The sequence below is a fragment of the Equus caballus genome, chromosome 16 (genome assembly GCF_041296265.1).
Source record: "Equus caballus isolate H_3958 breed thoroughbred chromosome 16, TB-T2T, whole genome shotgun sequence".
In the NCBI taxonomy this organism is placed as follows: domain Eukaryota; kingdom Metazoa; phylum Chordata; class Mammalia; order Perissodactyla; family Equidae; genus Equus; species Equus caballus.
The window spans coordinates 13,213,794-13,234,017 of NC_091699.1; the positions used below are offsets into that span (position 1 = coordinate 13,213,794).

General features: G+C 57.9%; 1 protein-coding gene across 8 annotated transcripts in view; it reads right to left on the reverse strand.

Annotated features, from left to right (window-relative positions):
• IQSEC1 (IQ motif and Sec7 domain ArfGEF 1) overlaps nt 1-20,224 on the reverse strand; it is a 353,310-nt gene that overhangs the window by 166,481 nt on the left and 166,605 nt on the right. For 4 of the 8 annotated variants that reach the window (XR_011426775.1, XM_070237181.1, XM_070237178.1 and 1 more), the window contains exon 1: nt 5,159-5,804. The exons of the other annotated variants lie outside the window; for them this stretch is intronic. Coding sequence is in view for 3 of the 4 variants with exons in the window: in XM_070237181.1 (XP_070093282.1) it covers nt 5,159-5,181 (23 nt within the window). In the remaining variant the exon portion in view is untranslated. Of the gene's footprint in view, nt 1-5,158; nt 5,805-20,224 lie in introns of those variants that run through there. 8 annotated transcript variants of the gene reach the window in all.

Here is a 20,224-nt window from a genome sequence, read left to right on the forward strand (position 1 = left end):
GAGCTGGAGTGGAGCATCCTTCTCCTGCTCTCTGAGCTCCCAGGAGGGCCGGGGCCTCAGAGACCAAGGGGCAGGGGTGAGTGGAGAGAGGGATAACAGGAGCCAATGAGCAGGTGTGGGAGGAGGAGTAGGCAGGAGCTGCCTGATCCACAGGCATTCAGGGGAAAGCCACTGGCCTCAAGTTGAGCTGGCAGGCACTTAGTCAATACCTAGCAACAATGTGTCCTAGGCTCCTGCTGGTGGTGGCAAAAAGGTCTCATCCACGGGACCCAGGTGCTGGGAACCCAGTCACTGCCAGTCGAGGCACCCTCAGTGCCAAGGATGAGGGGCTGAGCTGCAGCCACATTCTAGCTCCAGGCTGACCAGGCACGAGGCGGAGGGGGACAGAACCCTGTGGCCGGAGGTCTGGAACCTGCTCAGTGGCAAGCACCAGGGTCCTTGTCACCCGGGTCTGCCTGGCCCTTGTCAGGCCCTCCGTCTGTCCACTTTCTGTGCACCTGACTCCTTTCTCAAGGGCAGACAGACCAGGGCTGGTGAAGAGAGGGATCTGGGGAATAAGGTCAGACCCTTCCCCACAGGACGGCTCCAGGAGGCGGGAGACAGGGCCGGGGAGTGCTGATGATAAAGGGCGCGGCCGGGACCAGCCCCACCGGTCCTGGCTTTGGGAATGTCCTTAAGAGCAAGCGGGGGTCCCTGTGCAGGCCACCAGGCACCAGCTCAGGCCAGACCTGACCTGAGTGTGGAGGTCAGATGGGGGATGAAGAGGGAGGGGATCCTTCTCGCCCCAGGCGCAGCACCGGCCTGTTAGACTCGGCCCGGGGTGTCCTCAGGAGCATCCGGCTCCCGCCCAGTGCCTGCAGATCTGGGGGTGCAGGCCTTGCTCCTTCCCACCTAGCCTGCAGGGGGCCAGCTCCTCCTCCCCTGCAGTTTTCCTGGCTGCCCCAAGTGAGGTGCCCTGGGAGGGGGACCTTGCTGCTCTGGGGACACGCGTGCCCTGCTGTGGGTATGGGAAAAGGACAGTGGAGAGCCCTGCCCGGCCTCCCCCTCCCACTTCCCACACAGTCCAGCAATGTAAGCAGGCCCTGACCAGAGCCCTTCAGGGCCCCCACGGCCCACTGCCTGCAAGGGGAGCCCCCTCGCACTCCAGATGCCTCCACCCCGGGGCCTGCCGGCACCTCTGGCCTCACCTCTCTCTTCCTTCTCCTCCTCACTTGGGGCTTAGGCCAGACACAACTTCCTTCCGCCAAAGCCTTCAAGATAACAGCACTACAGCTGGGCTGTGGGTTCAAGCCCCTGCTCTTCCCCTCATTGGGTGACGCCTGGGGTCAGTGCCTCACTACACCGTCTGCTCAATGGGGGTAACAACAGCCGCCTCCCGGGGCGCTGTGGAGGTCGACTGAGCTAAGGCCTCCAAAACGCTAGTAACTGCAGTCTGCCATGGGCTTTCCTGAAGCGCCCTCTCCCTGACCACTCAGCAAACCCCCTCCACCCCACAGGCCTGCCGCAGGACGCAGGGACCTCCCGTCCCGGGTCCCCTGCCTGTCCCAGCCCTGGGCACTTTTACTGACACTGTTGACGCACACTGTTTTCCCCGCAGGCTCCCAGAGGCAGAAACTACTCCTTACTTGGCCCTGTCCACTGCTCAGGGGGTGCCCAGCACAGGGTCCACAGTCACTCACCCAGCAAAGACCCACTGGGCAGTCACTACGTGCCCACACTTCTCCAGGCGCTAGCGAGGGTGGCAGCTGACACACGGTCAGCCCCTCTGCCCTGGTACAGCTGACGCTCTACTGGAAAAGATGGACAACCCAGCGAGGATGCAGCAGCGGACCAGACAGAGCCCGCGCTGGGCAGGGACGGGGGAGGGAAGGCCAGGAGGGAGCTGCAGTGGAGACGTGGGGGCTGGAGCAGAGTGCTGGAGGGCTGGAGAGGGGGCCGGGAAGTCCCAGGCAGAGTGAGTGCACGGGTGAATGAGTGAACGAGCAGGTGTGTGAGGGAGGCGAGAGCCCGCCCGCATCAGCCCCGAGCAGCTCCCAGTCTCACACGCTCACTGCAAACTCCCCACAGCCCAGCTTCCCATGTTCAAGGAGCACACGCGCGCGGCACCAGGGGGACGCCGGCCACCGTGCAAGTGCAGTTACAGTTGGAAGGGGGCTGGCCTTAATTAAGACTCCATTAATTAAGCTGCCAGTACGGTAATGACCTCGGCTGTTAGCAAATTTGATTAAGGAACTGATTCTTGAAAGCCTCAGGATTCCCCCCATTTCATTAATAAATCTCCACTTTCGTCGTTGTCCTTTATCCTGTTCACGGCGCCACCTCTGCAAGTGACTGAGTCCCCAGAGGGGACCTGCCTGCCTCTTGACGACAGAGTCTAGACTCCATAACGCTCTCTTGGGGGCCCTGAGGGTGGAGGGGAAGAAAGCGGAGGTCAGGGAGGGGGGAACCGGTGGGAGGCTCCCTTGCAGGTCTCCTCAAAGCTGTGGGACCCCGGGGCCGGCCACGCGCAGGGCGCTGGAGCAGGCCTGGCCTTGTCTGGCTTGTGGCATCCTGGGGGAGGGTACTACTGCAAACAGTGCAGCAGGAAAAGCCATGTGACCCCAGTGAAGTCCTACCCTCCCTGAGCCTCACTGTCCTCCTCTGTAAACTGGGGTCGATAACACCCCACTTTACAGTAGTTTGTGAGAATCAGCGAGGCCACCGGCAGGAGAAGCTTTGACACTGGCAACGATGCTACCGTGTTTCAAGCTGCCCTGACAGGTGAACATGTGCACAGTCAATGCCCCATCCCCCCATGTGGGAAGCCCTCGTGACAATGAGGATTGAGCAGCAGGTGCTGGGAGGGCCCCGAGTCTGGGTGAGTGTGAACGGGGACTCAATACACTTACAAGCGTCCTCTGGGTAACCTCAGCAGGGCCTGCTCTGGGTCTCAAAATCCTTCTATGAGGACAGGGGCAATCGCTCCTCTCCAGCCACCACCTCCCTGGTCTATCTGCCATCTCTCTGCCCACAGGTTTGGTGGCAGCATGTGGGAGGATGGCCTGGATGTTACAGCGCCAGACTGTGGAGCCTGAGAGCTGCAGAAGCATGTAAAGACGCACAGGAATGGGAGGTGGGGAGTGCAGAGCCCCAGACAGGCGCGCCCTGCCCCCGGCCCTGCTCCTCTCCCAGGCAAGCGGCCAAAACAGTCTTAACCCACTGGTCAGCAAAGCCGCCAGGGGCCACGTGTTAAAATGCATGTTCCTGGGCCCCTGGCAGCCCGGACGAGGCTGTATTGGTATTGGGAGGGGTACTGGAATCTACCGTAAGTACCTGTGTCCCTGGCAACATCGGGACCCAATAGGCTTGGGCCGCACTGCCCTGGGAAGCAGCTGCGTCTGTGAACATCAACCACAGCTGTACATTAAAACCACGTGAGAACTAACAAGATCCTGATGCCTGAGGCCTCCCCAGACCCATAAACCAGAACCTCTCGGGGCTGGGGGACCCAGGCACGGGTGTTTTAAAAACTCGCCTCAGTGATTCTAGCGTGGAGCCTGGGTGCACCCTACCCCAGGCTAGAACGCTCCAGGTTTCCAGGGGGAACTGCGTTGAGCCTCAGTTTCCCCATCTCTAAAATGAGAGTCTTAGTGCCTGTCCAGCCAAGGCTGCTGTAAGGATGCCATCACCCAGCATCAGAGGCAGGGCGCTCAGCTGAGTGCGCAACACGGACTGTCACGTTTCACCCTAATGACGTCTCCCCTCCCCTGGGGTTTATTAGCCCTGAGAGTTGAGAATTCCTCTGACATCGACTCCTGGGCCCAGGCAAAGACGTGGCAGGAAGGGGGCAGCTGTCTCCGGAGGACCCATTCCAGCAACGATGGTGGACGTTCGCGCAGGGAGAGGATTTACGATTTGTTTCCAAAAATATGGCCGGGGCCTCGTCACAGGGAGTGAGAGCCTGGCGTGTTCTGCTCACAACAACAAACCAACCTGTGGGCTCTTCCACTAAAAAAGCGAGTGAACGTCACAGCACACCACACACACAGGCCACCTCCGTCACCTGCGGGCTCCCGTCTGAGCCCGCTAACGTGCTTCCTTTCCTTCACGCTCCATTAGCAAGAGAGCTGTCCCTCAATGCGGTGGGGGGGGGGGGGGGGCATTGCTGCTGAACTAGGGGCTCCACAGGGCCTTGTCATCATATGGGGGGTTGTGAGGCCCTGGAGTAGCCCCCCAGATGCCCCCTATGCAGTGTTCCAGGCCTCTCCCTTTTAGTCCTGGGGACTGAGCCAGCCCAAGAGGGTCCAGCTCTGCTCTCTGGCCTGCAAAGTCTGAGGTCACTGAACAACACCCGACGGCCCAGGTGCTGGGCAAGCTTCCCAGAGCAAGTGGAGATTTGGGGCTGCGTCTCAGCCACTGTGGCCTCGGGCCCCCAAGGAGGGGGCCCACGAGGCCAGAGACCAAAGGTTGCTCACTCCAGAACAGCATGCTGCAGAGCCCCAGAGAGCTGTGAGGGAAGCTGGAATTCTCATCTGATGCCCCTGGGAAGCCTGGCCTAACGAGGCACGGCCTTCAGTTTCCATAAATACCCGGAACCGTGATGTCACCGCCCCGTGCAGACTTTAACAGCTTCTGCTGCTGGCGTCAGGCCCAGGAGACAGGCGCTCTGCCGCTGGCCCACAGGACACCTGGATGGAACAGGGGGACACTGATTCCCCCTGCTCGTGATGGCAGGCTGGCTCTTCACCTGTCCACAGAGGACACAGCATCCTGTCCTCACCCCAACCTTCCTGCCAGCCTTCCATCACGCATGGCTGAAGTGTGGGTCACAGATGAGCTGGCATGAGAGGCTTCTTCCAAGCAGGCATGCTGAGGGCTACAGCAAATGCTGAAATGGTAGCAGTGGGTCTGGGGACCCTGGACCTGGATTTAGGGGGGTACCTGCCCTCTGAGATAGGGAATTTCACAGCCTGATGGAGATGCGCTAACAGCCTTTTTCTCATCATCACCACCGACAAACACCTCTGTTACAGAGGACAAATGCTGGCATCTCTGCCGAGTGGCCAGCTCCCTCTGCAAGCCACCTGCACAGCAACCTGCTTCTCCTCCACCGAGCCCCCCGTCCAGCTCCAAGCTCAGCTGGGGCCCCTGTGGCCTTGGGCCTGCCACGTATACTCACAAATAGCGTCTTCTGCAAGCCATCCTGTCTGGGGGCAGTTTTCCCCTTCTCTCTCTCTCCCTCTCCAGCTGGGAAGGCTGAGCGTGGTTAGAGGAGGCAGGATGCTCAGGCGAGAAGTGCAGGGGAATAAAATTAAATCAAGGGGCGAGTCACATTCCTGGGGGTGGAGGGCTCCACCACGGAGGCTGGGGCGGGAGCAGGGGGATGGCAGCAGCGGGCTCCAAGGGGCTCCTGGCACGCCGGGCTCACACTGTGTCCAGGAGCCCGCGAGGACGTGGAGTCACCATGGTCGCCAGGTTGGGCAGGGGCGTCGGCCTCTCTGCTACCTGGGACCACGTCGGGCTCGTCCCCTCCCGCACATCCGGGGTGGCGGGGCGCGGGGATAAGGAGGTGAAGGCTGGGGGGAGTCTGCGCCGGCTTTGCTCTGGCAGCATCCGGAGGAGGGGCGGGCGCGCGAGAGCCTCCCCCCGCGCCCAAGGAGCAACGTAGTGCGGCCGCGCTGGACCAATCGCCGAGGCGCTCGTCGCCATGGTAACTGCAACAGCAGGCGCGGCCGCCCCGTGGCGCCCTCCCTGCAAAGTCACCCACCAGGCGGAGAGCACCGGCGCGGGCCCCTTCCTGGCCGGCGCTGGAAACCTGGAAATCTGTTGCTAAAATGCACGCACCGCCTGGGAAGCTGCGATGACGCTGCTTTCCAGGGTGGCCTCTCTGTCTTTGGCACGTTGACATGCCAGCCACGGAGTGCACAGGGCTGGCGCTCTGGAGTCAGGCCTACCGATTCCAAGACTGGCTCTGCTTCCGAAAGGCCATGAGACCTTGGGCAAGCCGCTTCTCTTCTGGGAGCCTTGATTTATGCTACCATAAAATGGGATAACAGCTATGTCACAGGGTTCCAGGAGGGCCCTCCACACACAGAAGCTGCACAGATGCATAGCTGTTATCATTTGTGCTGGCCATGTCCTGGAGCTAGGGAGAATTTCCGGTCTAGCTGTGGCACCCATTCTTCATTCACCCACTCTCTCACCCATTCATTCAACAAGCATCCGGGAGCACCTTCCACACGCCAGGCACTGCTTTTGAACTGCTAACAGTGGGCAATACGGCAAAATATCTGCCCTCATAGTGTTTACATTCTGAGGGGGAAAAAGGAAAGCGACATGGTGTCATATATATAATTTTGCATGGTAATAAGGATTGGGATAAAAATAAAGCAGAAGGGGGAAAGGAGGGGGAGGGGAGAGGGAGAGAAGCCATCTGGCTCAGATGAAGCTTCTGAGCTTCTGAGTAAGGAAGGCTTCTCTAAGAGGACCCATGTGGGCTGAGACCTGAATCATGGAAGATCCAGGGGAGGAGCCCTCCAGGCAGAGGGAAGACCTGTGTCAAGGCCCTGAGGCAGAAATAAGCTGAGCGTGTGTGAGTAACACTGAGGAGGCCAGAGTGGCTGGAGTGAGCAAGCCACAGAGAGGTGAAGGTGACAGGGTTACTGTCCGTCCTCCCCTCCCAGATTCACTTTTCTTTCATACACAGATCTCTCCCTTCTTATCTGATGCTTAACTGATCAGAGTCTGTTTCCTCATCTGTAAATCAGGAAATCCAAGCCTATTAACATATATATACATAACTTTTACATGTATTATAATCCTCATGACAACCTCAGTGAGATATAATATTATCATCCTATTTTAGAGGAGGAAACTAAAGCCAGAGGCTCACACAGCCGGTGGGTGGTATGCCAGGGCAGTCTGGCTCCAGAGTCTCGGCTCTTAAGCGCTTGCAAAACTTCCTCATTGGGAAGATGACATGCGATAACGGGTACGAAGGCCCTGGCCCCTGGTTGGCAGCCCCGAGGGCCACTCCCTTCTTCTTCCCATCCTCTCTGGACTCTCAAACTCGCTGAAATTAGAGGAAGAAAGGAGGCTGGATCCTTGAGTTTTGTTCCTTTCTTTTATGTGGAGGAAAGAGAGCTCAGAGAGGGCAAGTTACTTGTCTGAAATTACACAGCAATGAGTGGCAGAGGTGGGACTGGAACCCAGTTCTTCTGGCTGCATGTCCTCATATGGAGCAGGAGGAGAGCTGAGGCAGCTGGCTGACAGAGGTGAGGGGCACCGGGACTGCACAGTGCTTCCTGACTCGCCCTCCTGAATAGAATCTCTGAATGACCAGTCTTCCTACAGAATGGACTTCTCTCCCAGAGGAGAATCTGTCATGTTAGTGGGCTGGACAGGGTGCAGAGCCTGCCCCATCTCTCTCCTCACTTGAGTTACACGAAATGTTAATAACAACACAAAAATTACAACTCCAGCCACAAGGGCTTCATGAGGCAGTTTCGTGTCAGGCCTGATGGCAGTGAGCCCTCAGAGGCAGCCTGTGCAGTGGGTTAGTCACACTCCACTCAGAGAGGCCTCGCCTCTGCGCAGTGGGGAGCCAAGACTTGAACCCACGCTCTGACCCCCGAGCCTGGGCCCAGCAACTCACTTACGCCCTCCGCAAAGCGGGCTTACTGTATCACGTCCACTTTCCAGAGGAGGAGACCGAGGCTCGGAGTGGTGAAGGCGTGGCCCCCGACTGCATTGGCTCTGGCGGCCCCTGCCTGGGCTTCCTCTCTCTCGGTTGTGGGGCTCCTCGGGGCCGTGACACCCATCGGCACGGCCACGGCTCCTCGGCACTTCCTCCTCATAAACTCACATGTATGTTTCTTATATGTGATGCTGTGATTTCAAAATCGGGCCGATGGCACAGAGCCCGGCGCTCAGAGACAAGCGCCACGAGTGCGGATGTGTAAGGCCCTGGGGGGGTGCGCAGCAGGATGGGCTGTTCTGATGCTGCCAGTGGGCGTCAGCACCCGTCAAGCGCAAGGGAGCCTCCAGAAGCCGTGGAGCTGATTCAACTCTGGTCTCTGATTCGAGAACCGCAGGCTGCCTTTCAGGAAGTGGCCGTCGTCGCTGAGCAACGGGGCACGCCCCCTGCACCCAGTGTGTGCGAGGGCTCCACCTGCACCATCACATCAGGCCTCACTGCCACTACCATGGTGGGTGCATCAGCCCGCTTTCCGAATGTGGAGCCTGCGGTCCTGAGAGGGCCCGAGGGTGCACGGTCAGGAAGTGGAGCTGAGGGCTCTGCACAGAGTGGCAGGCTGCCCCAGCTCTAACCAGATGCCGGAAGCGGGCAGGGGGTGTCAGCTGCCTTTCAGGGTTGTAACTGCAGGCTCGCCTGTCCACCACTTCTGCAGAACTGGGGCTGGGGCACTGCGTCCATGGGTGCTGGAACAGCCCCCTCACCCAGCGGCGCCCACTCTCCGGGTCACCCTGGAAATGCCCACATTCAACCCCCGACACACACTGTTACTGGGGACCCCTGGAAGCAGCCTGGCCTGGAAGGAGAAAGCAGCTGTCAAAGCGGGTAGGGAAACATCTCATATCCTGGACTTCCCTCCTCGACTGGAAAATTCCAACCTGCGGCCAACAGGCACAGTCACACAGAGCATCTCCTCCCTCAGCCTGCAGCTGACGCGCCCCATCGTCTCCCCCGTGAAAGGAGCACAATGGCAACCGGGCAGAGGGAAGATAGAGGCCCGAGCGTGTCAGCAGTCCCAGGGCACGGGGCCTTCCGGCTGGCGGCCCCAAGTCCTGGGGACTGAGCATCTCCCCTCTCACCCTTCTCACTCCCCGACTGTTCCATTTGTGGACACGCAGAACCATCAACATTCTGACTCTCAAGTCGCAGAATCACAAATCCTTCGAGTTCGAGAATTTCTTTTTCCTTTCTGCTTAAGCTTTACATTTTAAAGAAATGAAACCTCAATCGCACAAGTAACATGAAAATCTCTTCTCCTTAAACAAAATAAAACCCCTTTGACCACTCCCCTAACCTGACTCCCCCTTCCATCTCTGCAGAGGTAACCGCTGTCATCTCTCTGGAGCACATCCTCTCAAAACTTTTCTTGTGCACTTAGCTACGTATATACGCCTAGAGAAAATATAAAGTATTACGTGGACCCTAAAAGAATGGCATCATATCAAGTTAAGAAATTTAAAACAATTTAAATACACCAAAAGGCACAGAGATGAATACCAGCCACCCGTGACAAGAATTAGACGGAAGGAAGGAACGTGATGGAAGCCACAGCTGGGCCTCTGCTCTGGCCATTACCAGTCCCCCATCCTCGCGGACCACAGAGAAGGCACTCTCAGGGCGAACCCCTTCTGCACGGTACCCCACGCAGACACCCACCGGCGAACGACTGGAGAGCTGGCAAGTGCTTGTAAACTTCCCATAAGTGGGATCCCACCGCGTGCGGTTCTCCGTCCCTTTCTCTCCCCGCTCGACCTTGGGCTCGCAACACTGAATCGCGGAACCTCTAACCCACAGGCTCTTCCGCGTGGAGCGTCCAAATCGCCGGGGGGCGGGGAGGGGAGCGCGAGTTCCTGACAGCCCTGCAGAGCGCAGCGCCCCTGCCCCTCACGGGCGGCAGCGGGGGAGGGATGATCGCTGGAAACGTATGGGCTTCTGGAAGCTGGCATGAACCCCCTCTGCAGGGCGCCAAGAACTACCAAGGCGCCCTGTCCCTTGTCCTGGGGAGAAGACCAGAGCCGGACCCAGGGCAGCAGAGCAGGGGTCCCTGACGTGCCGCAGAGACGCAGCGGCTGCTGCTTCCTGGTACCATCTTGGAGCCCTGGCCAGTGGCAAGCTGGAAGCCACAGGGTTGGCATCAGTCCCTGCTCTCCCATCGTTGTGCCAGCCTGGCCAAGGACGGCCAGCCCCTGGAGCCCGCTGAGGCCCAGGAGGAGCGGGGCGCCTGGCCCTCGGCTGCGCCGGCAGAGGCTCGCGGTGCGTGCGGGCTGCTGGCCGGAGAGTGCGGGGCGGGGGGCCCAGCTGCTCTGTGAGCCGGTGTGCAGCCTGGGGCTCCGCATCCTGCTCCACTTGCCCCCCGCCCCGTGCGCGGCCCTGGGAGACGAGGCTGTGCGTGAGCGTGAACAGAGGCCTCATTGGCGAGAGCTGGCGTCCTGAGGCTTGTGTGGGGCAGGACAGGGCTCCAGGGCCCAGCCACAGACGCGAGGCCAGAGACAGCATGTAGATGAGGGACCCCTTCGCCGCTCCCCATAAGCCCCTGCACCTTCTCGGCAGGCAGTGTAGCCTGGTGGCTGAGGCCAGGAGCCGCCTCTGCCACCAGCTCTGTGACTTTGGGCAGGTGACCCGCCCCAGCCCCCTCCAAAAGTGTTAGCTAGTTTGCAGCTGCTGTTGTGTTTCCGAGCCAGGCTGGGCTGCTAGAAAGCTCGCAGGACTGAAGCTCTCTGGGTCCTGGAGGTCAGAGGGTCGGGCTCCAGCCCACACCCTCAGAGTGAGGCTGACCGAGGGCAGGCAGCACCGAGGAAGATTTGGTGTCTGGTCCTGCCCACACAATGGCTCCTATTTCTCACCCTTCCTGTATTAATATTTGCCTACTATTTGTCTTTAAATGTAAAATAATTTTTATTTAAAAACTAAATGGGGCTGGCCCGGTGGCCTAGTGGTTAAGTTTGGCACACTCTGATTAAGCAGCCTGGGTTTGGCTCCTGGGTGAGGACCTACACTGCTCTTTTAGTGGCCATGCTGTGCTGGTGGCCCACACACTAAAAAATAGAGGAAGATTGGCACAGATGTTAGCTCAGGGCGAATCTTCCTCAGGGAAAAAACAAAACAACTAAACTTTCTGTCACTGTTGTAAAGCGTGTACTTGACAGGCTAGTTACTTCCCTCCACCAATAAACATTCAAATAAATATGGTCATGAAAGAAGCAGTGCTCACATGAGCCCTCCCGAGGCCTGGAGGTCGGAAAGCCCCAGACCGGGAAGCCCCTCGCTGACACTGAGGACTCCTGGTGAGGTGGGCAGATAGGGGGCAGGGGGACGGCCCTGCTCACGGGCTGGGTCAGAGGCCGAGGGACCTGTATGCAGTGCTCAGGGAGGTCCCAGGGCTGCTCAAGGACACTGCTGGGCTGGTAACTGCCCCTTCCCCTTCCAGGACACCCCCTGCCCTTCTCTGCTGGAGGGTTCTGTGTGTGTGTTCACTCATGCATATGTGCATACGTGCATCTGTCCATCTCAGTAACTTCCACTGCTCCTTGCAAATAGGGTGGAGGAGGTCTCTGAGACCAGTGTGAAAGGGCAGCAACCCCCTACTGCCACCTTACATCGGCCCCAGGCTGGTCTGCAGGGTCTGTCTCCTCCTGGGTCTTCACGGGAATCTACAAAGCCATGTTGGCTGTGTGTGAGGTTGGAGACCATCTCTGCCCAGCCCCAGCCCGGGACCGCACAGCAGTGCTAACTCTCCACCCACTGCCCCTCCCTCCATAAACTGCTGACCAGTGCCTGCTTCGGGCCAGAACTGGGACTCGGGCTGGGACTCAGGCTGGCCCGTGAGAGGTAGGCTCAGAGTTCATGGCATTGCAGGGAGAGAGAAACTTCCAACTTAAACGTCAGCTTAAACCTAAAAGACAAGAGCCAGCGCTTTATGTGGGGCCCCTTGAGAAGGAAATCAGTGCAGGGGAAGCCAGACCGAGAGCAGAAGAGAGACAGGTCCTAGTGTCATCAGCAGAGCCTCTGGATCCAGCCGCACGTGAAGCTTTAAGGTTATGTGAGCTGGTAGCCCCATTTCATTTATGCCAGTTTGAAGTGGGCTGTCAGTCACTTGAAACCCAGAGTCCTAATAAACGTGCCTTCTAATAGTTGGAATACTGAGTGATTATTATAATATTGAGTGATTGTTTCAATAGAAATGCGCACAGAATACTACGTGAGTGTGAGGGAAGGAGGGGTGAGTTCTTTGGTGAAAACGGATATAGGCAGGAAAAATGGAAGTTTCCTGGAGGGCAGGATGTTGAAGCTGAGTTGTGAAGGACGATAGAAGCTTGTCAGACAGTCAGCGCATGGAAAGGCATTACTCGTGGACAGAACAGCATGTGCAAAGGCCTGGAGGGGAGGAGCAGAGGGTAATGAGGCTCGACCTGCCAAGGGGCGTGGGCTTCACCGTGAGGGTAATGGGGAGCCCCAGAAGGCTTCTGAGCAGACAAGGGATGTGAGATTAAACATGCGATTGAATAGACCCCTTCAAACGGGGTGGGTGGGGGGGGGTTGGAGGGGAGAGGGGGAAGGGTGAGGAGAGGTCGGGCAAAGCCCTGGGGACACGACAATTAAAGGAAGAAGGAAAGCTGGCAGAGGAGGTGGAGAGGAGCTGAGGCCTGGGAGAAACTGACGAGCTCGCGTCCTCAGCGCGGCTCTCACGCCTGGACCTGCTGCGCTCCCCAGCCCCCAACCTGCCGTCCTGCCGTCTGCCGTCCTTCCTGGGCCCGCCAGCTGCCCTGCCCTCCACAGTGACACAGCCCCTCCCTCCCACAGTCCTCTCCCCGCCCCCTCCCGAGGATCTGAGACGAAAAAGAACGACAGAAAAGAAGATGCTCAAAGACATTCGTCACAGCATTTGCAACAATAAACAAACACCTCAAACAAGTATTAAGGTAAATGTCCGGTATTGGGAGCTGGCTGAAAATACCTGGTCACTGCACGTAATGGGCATCATGTCCTTTAAAAGAGATGTTTACGGGCAATGATGTTGACAACTGCTAGAGAAAAAAAAAAAATAGGTTATCGAAGCATATACGCAGTGTGAACACCCCGTGACACCCACACGGCTGGAGGCAGGCCTGGAGGACACACAGGATGTGCCAGTCAATAGAGGGCACCTCTTGGTGCGGGAATTATGGATCAACTTTATTTCCCTCTTAATTTTCCAGATTTTCTACAACACGCTTAACTATAATAAGGGAAAATATATTATTACAAAAAATTCTTCAGTCATCTGAAAACAACTGAAAAGACCCAAGAGTCAATGTTAAAAGGAAGAGGAGACCGGCGTTCTGCAGGCCACCCTCAAGTGAGGAGTCGACGGCCGTGGTCTGTGTCCTGGGTTCTCGGGAGTCTTCGGGAAGGACCGAGGGGAAGGGCTGACCTGGATGTGCCGAGCCCTGGGGTCGCCTCTCACCCCCACTGCCAGTTGGCTGTGGCCAGGTTTCCCTCTGTCAGTCACCTGCTCGTCCTCACCCTGGGAGGGGACTTAGGCCAGCCTGGGCTGGTCTGAACGGTGACCTGGGCTGCCAGTGGTGCCCGTGCTGCAGGGCTGGGTCCCTGGGCACCCGGCCCAGAGAGACACAGCCTGTCTGGTCCCACGAGGGCCGCTCCGGGGCAGATAGGGGTGGGGGGCCTGGGGTGCAGCAGGCATGGATCTGCCCAGGTCTGCGCTCAGGTCTCCCCCACGCTCACCTGCTGTGTGACCTTGGGCAAGTGGCTGCCCATCTCTCAGTCTCCATTCCTGCCTGGGAAATCGGGAAAAGCGGAGTCCTCACGAGAAGGACACAAGAGGGTTACAGTACACAGTACATGCTCAGTGAGGACAGGCTCAACATCAGCGCGGCCACAGTACTGTCTCTGTCTCAAAGAGGGTCGAGCCCTGGGGAAGGGTGTGGGAGAAGCTGGGTGCACAGGCCACCCCGGGGCTGGGGCCAGAGGGAGACTTTTCCTGGGAGGACCAGAGACTTTCTCTGCCTGGTTGGGGCTACTGCCTATTCATTCTATGGCACATCCTGTTACATACATGCAAATCAGACCCATCCCCCTCCGGCTTCCCACTGCGCTCAGAATGAAATCTGCACGCTGGCCTGGCTCCAGGCTCTGCCACCCCCATTCCCCCAGCAACATTCGTCCCTTTGCCTGCTCACTTCCATGCCACCCTTGTTCCTGCCTCAGGGCCTTTGCACATGCTGTTCCCGCTGTCAGTACACCCTTTCCCCGGATCTCTGCCTGGCTGGCTCTGCTCAGGTCTCAGCTCAGAGGTCTCTTTCTTAGGGCGCCTTTCCAGAACCCTCACACTGAAACGGCCCCCTGGCTGCCTGTTTATTTCATCCAGAGCATTGTAAATCATCTCATCTCATTGTCTCGTTGTTCTTTTTTCAACATCGTCTTCCCTCAAGAGAACGTTGGGTCCACAGAGCAGGGCCACCACCTGCCTTGGTCATGGCAGCACCCTCCAGTGCACTGATGGGGCCTGGCACACAGCAGGTACCTAGTAAATGTTCACCAACTGAAAGAACAAATGAACGGCCTCAAGCCACACTCGCAGGCTCAGCCCAGCTGGATGAGGGGAACACGGGGGCCACCCTGCAGCTTCTCCTCATTTCCTCACGCCTCACGCTTTGTGGGTTTGGTAAAACTCCCACCCCAGACGAACATTCCTGCGACAGCCCACATCTGCACTGAGCGTCACTCACGCACCCGCACTAATGATAGGTCTTGTGATTATAGCTGATTTGCTGTGATTTCAGTTAGTGGCCGGATGGAATATTTGTATCTGGAAAGTTCCCCAGATGTGTTGGGGAGCTCCCAAATTCGCAGCTAGGGAGAAAAGGCTCTCGGTGCAGGAAGGGCCCCCGAGGGCAGGCAGGAGGCCTGAGGCAAGCCCTCCACAACTCTCCAGCCTCAGTCTCCCCGTCTGGGGAACGGGCCAATGACACCTGCCCCCCCAGGGAAGGAGATGTGGACTGACTCCAACTCCCCCCACGGGGACTGCGCCACAGGCCAGAACCCTCTGCGCCAGGATCCCAGGAATGGCTCTCTTTAAACTGATTTTTTTCACTTGAACGTGTTTTAAAGGGAAACTTTTTTTCACTGTCCTAAATGGAAATCAGGGTCAGCTGCCGTAAACACAGCTCGTGGCAGAGTGCCCCTGGGGCTCCCCAACACGAGGACGGTTTGTGTCTTCACTGTCTGTCTCTCCCACCGGAGGGGCAGCCCCTCCTCTGTCCTTTCATCTGCCCCCCCGGGGCTTAAACCCATGCCTGGCGCACAGTGGCTGAGGTTGCCCAGCCGCGGAACAGAAGGGTCCAAAGAAGCTGGCCATCCCCGAATCTGTTCATTCTGCACCTAACGAGTGTGGGCCCACTGTGCGCTGGCACCTGCTAGGTGTCTCCTGGCTCATCCCCCTCTGGTGGTTCCCTCCCAGGCTCTGCGCCTGGCTCCCCCTGTGCCCTCATGCGGGGCCTCTTCTTGTCCCCACTCCCCATGGTGGCCTCATCCAGCCTCCCGCCTCTGTAAACCCCCATCCACGGAGGATGCCCACGTTTATATCCCCAACCTCGACCTCTCTGCTGGCTCCTGACCCGAGGCCCGGCTGCCCCTGAGATGCGTCCCTCTGGAAGGACATCTAGGAGAGCGCAGATCCAGTGCGCCCAGTGCGGTACTCCCCACCGTCCCCGAGTCCCACGCCGCCACAGCCTGGCTGTCTCAGGGAATGCCACCTTACCGTGCACTTGCTCTCTCCTTCCGTCACACGCCATGTCCCCGCCTGCTCTGACTCCTCCCCACCTCCCTGCCCCACCCTGGGCCGGCCCCTCTGTCCCCTGGGTGACCAGAGCAGCCCCTGCTCCCCCTGATTCTGGCCTGGCTCTTGACAGTCTGTCCACAGACAGCAGACAGACTGGTCCTTCAGCTAAGGTGAGACCATGGCGCCGTTCTGTTCAGCATCCTCTGGAGCTCCCCTCATTCCGAGTGAAAGCCCAGTCCCTGCAATGACCCTCGAGGCCCTGTGTGACCCCTGACCTGTCTCCTGCCCCTCTCCCCATTGCTCACTCTGCCCCAGGCACAATGGCCTTTGTTTCCTCCAGCCTGCCAGGCCCTCTCCTGACCCAGGGCCTTTGCATATGCTGTGCTTTTTGCCCAGGGAGATATTCAAAATATTTAACAACAGGCCTGACCACTCGGAAGTCCCTCCTGCTGGCTGAGTGCTAACTGCTTCATTGCAGCTCCTGGGGTGTCTGAGGGGCCAGGAGAGGGGCTGGACAACAGACCAGCAGGAGGGGGGCCACTCTGGGGCTCAGGCAGTGACCTGCAACTTCTGGCATGAAAATATTTCAATATTTTAACAAAACCGTGTACACTGAGCATCCACGCTGACGGCCAGGCCTGTTCCTCCTCTGCACGTCTGCCAGCTCCTCTGTCTCCTCCAGTCTCTGCCAGGATCCTCTCCTCGGGGAGGCTCTGCCTGGACCCTCCCCAGCACACACGGCGGACCCCTTCCTTGCCTCTTCTCTTTAGCACTGTCACTGTCAAAGCTCTGCACAGCCCCAGATTGGGACCACCGAGTGTCCATCAGCAGATGAACAGTAAGCAAAACACAGAGTCTCCACACAATGGAGTATTATGCAGCCATGAAACATGAGGCACTGATACATCCTGCAGTGTGGATGCCCCTTAAAAACACCGTGCTAAGTAAAGAAGCCAGACAAAACGACCACACACTGTGTGATTCATTACATGAACATCCAGCATGAGCCAATCCGCAGAGGCAGAAAGCGCAGCAGCAGGTGCCGAGGGCTGGCAGGCCCAGGGAGCGTGGGGGGACTGTTGATGGCTATGGGCTTTCTATCTGGGGTGATGGGAAGGTTCTCAAACGGATTGCGCTGATGGTTGTACAATTCTGTGAATATGCTAAAAACCATTGAATTGTACACTTTTTAAAAAAACACTGTCTATTTTTAGTTATGTATTCTATTGTTTGTTTTTTCCCCTTTCCCCTCATTACTATGTTAGCTCCATGAAGACAAGGATTTCCGTCCGTTTTGTTGACGGCTATATTCCTGTGTTTGGCTCACAGCAGGTGCTCAATAAAATGCTGGGTGAGTGAATGAGTGAACGGATGAAATTTGAGCTCAAGGAACACCCCCACAGAGTCCCAGCGCTCAGGCACACCCCCATCCCGGCCTTGACTGTCCCGTGTTGTCCCTCTCTGTGTCCACATCCGCCTCCCCATTGGCTTCGCGCCCTCGCAGGACGTCCTGAGGTCTGCAGGGTGGGGACACCACAGGCCTCTTGCCGGGCAGGTCCGCCTCAGGCCCCCGACGTCCTCCCCTCACCGCAGCCTGGCCTTCCTTCACTCCTCACACGTCTCCTGGCCCCTGTGAGCGCTGGGCCCCTGCGGACACGAGGAGGACGCACCAGGGACCTCACACCCTGTGACTGGCATGGGCTCAGGGGAGATCCCCAATTTGAGCCCAGGAGGTCCACATCCCCATGCTCAGCCCGGCACCCTCAAGTACAAAAGGGCTGAGAGCAGACCTGGGGTCCGTGCGCCATGGCCGCCCTGACCGGGCACCCCAGCTGCGGGGGCAGCACATAGGACCCACTGCCCTTGCCCTTCTCACTGCCCGATGCCCACCTCCTGAGGACTTGACTCGCTCTGTGCCATTCCTATCGCCCTCCAGGAGAGGCTTTCCTGTGAGACTGAGCTGAGAGGGGCGTGGAGGGCGGAGATCCCGCAGAGGAGGAACTCAGGGAACTCCCTCTGGGCAGCGTGAACAGCCCAGGGACCTCAGGCCGGGAGGGGTCATTGCACCCGACCCAGCCAGGGGCCCCAGTGGGTTGCTTTAAGCGAGCTTCAGATATTTGCGTCCAGGGGCCGCTGAGCACTAACCTGAACAGCTCGATGCAGTTACTGTTTTGCACATTAATTTTTTTTAATGTACTTTTATATAATATATTTGCAGGATTCAAAGGCAAAAAAACATGAAAAGTTTAAGTGAAAGGTCCGGTTCCTTCCTCTGTCCGCCGTCTCGGTCCTGTGGGTCACGTGCAGAAAGGCACCCGCTTCTGCTAACTTCTTTGGAAGCCTTCTTGTGTAGGAACTGGTTTTTGTTTTCAAAAACAAGCAAATATGGAGTAAAGAATCTGAATAGACATTTCTCCAAAGAAGATATACAAACGGCCAATAAGCACATGAAAAGATCCTCAACATCAGTTGTCACCAGGGAAATACAAATCCAAACCACAGTGAGAAAGTACGTCACACCCACCAGGACGGCCAGAATTCAAAAGAGACCATAACAAGTCTTGACGAGGATGCGGAGAAATGGGACCCCTCATCCACTGCCGGGGGGAACGTGAAATGGGGCAGCCACTCTGGGAGCCGTCTGCCGTTCCCCACAACAGTAAACATGGAGCCACCACACGACCCAGCAGTTCCACGCCTAGGGATATGCCCACGAGAGCTGGAACCAGACGTCCACACAGACACTGCCCGTGAACCTCCACAGCGGCATCATTCACAAAAGCCAAAAAGCGGAAACAATCCAGATGCCCATCAACTGACGAGTGGATAAAGACAGTGTGCCACATACAGACCATGGAATACGCGACGGCTATGAAGAGGAGTGCAGCATTGATAGATGCCACAACAAGGCTGAGCCTTAAAAATTACACCAAGTGAGAGAAACCAGTCACCAAAACCCACATATTGTGTGATTCTATTCTGTGAAATGTCCAGAAGAGGCGAATCCATAAAGATGGGGCTGTGGGAGAGTGGAGATGGGCTGATTGCCGGTGGACACGGCGTTACTTTAGGGGATGATGAGAATGTCCTAAAATTGACTATGGTGATGGTCACACAACTCTGAATATACTAAACACCATTAAAGTGTATACCCTCAGCTGGTGACCTCTATGCTGCATGGATTACATCTCCAGCTGTTAAACATAAGCAAATATGTTTAAATAACCTATTCCCCAGATTTTCACCTGGCCAGCTTTTCTCATCACTTTGGTTTCCAGAGCGACCCTGCTGTTTGTCTGTCCCCTGCCCCCTGCCCGTCTGTCCCCTGTTCCCTGCCCGCCTGCCCCCTGCCCGTCTGTCCCCTACCCCCTGCCCGCCTGCCCCCTGCCCGCCTGCCCCTTGCCCACCTGGCCCCTGCCCCCTGCCCGCCTGCCCCTGCCCCCTGCCCCTGCCCCCTGCCCCTCCCCCCTGCCCCCTGCCCCTGCCCCCCGCCCCCTGCCCCTGCCCGTCTGCCCCCTGCCCCTCCCCCCTGCCCCCTGCCCCTGCCCCCTGCCCGTCTGCCCCCTGCCCCTGCCCCCTGCCGTGCTCCGCTCTATCACTCTCAAGCTGTCGTCTTCAGAGCACCCACCGCTCTCTGAAAGCATCTCATTTGCTGATTTGCTGAGGATCTGTCTTCCTCATAAAGGATAGGGGATTCTGTCTGCTTTGTTCACTGATGCGGCCTCAAGGCTTACGGCAGTGCCTGGCACACAGTAGGTACTCAAAAAATATTTGGTGAATGATTGAACCTCCTTGCTCGATGAATAACGTGGCTGGCTTTTCGCTCGAGTAGCTGGTCCTCCTCTTCCACCACCAAGCCCGCCAACCTCCCTCCTCTCCGCTGGTTTCCTCTTGGCCTCCTTGACAAGCAGGGGCCGGGGCCATGGAAGGTCCTGGAATCCCAGCATGGGATGGGCCCATGATGCTCCAGAGAAGCCTCGCCCCGGTTGGCCTCTCTGACTCAGCTGCTCACCTCTCTGTCCACGCCTGGCATTCCCCAGGACCAGACCCACTGTCAACCTCCTGCTGGATTCAGGGAACCTGGACGTGCCTGTGGCTCTGACATGGAAACAAAGACACAGGCACATTTGGGAAGTCTGCAGGGATTTTCCCAAGAAAGCCACATCCTCTGGGGGGGCCTAGGCCATTTGGACCTCCCGCCAGGCCTTCTCTTTGGTCTGGGGCTCCTGTATGGAAGATGGACGAGCATACGGCAGTTTGGGTGGGTCAGGGTGGGCAGGGCCTGCAGGAACTGGAGCAGCACAGCCTGGAGCAGGGCAGCTGGCGTGTGGGGAAGGTCAGTGCCCCCAGGCCCCGAGGGCAGGGCTGAGAGCAGGAGGAAGCCAAGGGCAACTCCTTCTGGGATCAAGCAGGGTCAAAACAGATTGCCTCAAAAGGGAGTGAGATCCCTGTCCCTAGGGGTAAGTAAGGAAGGATGTAACATGGGCGGGAGTAGAAGACCTCAGGAGCGTCTGCCATCCCTGAGGACCCTGCATCCCAGGAATGTTCCCACAAAGTTCTTATGGAAGTTCTGGGGTTGGTCCAGCCCAATGTCACGGGGTGTAATTCTCAGATATCCCAGCAGAGGGCAGTGCTTGGCTGCTACAAAGTCCTGGGAAGAATCCTGCAAAACCCCAAGCCCTGGGACCCAAGGAGATCTAGAGAGGCCCAACGCG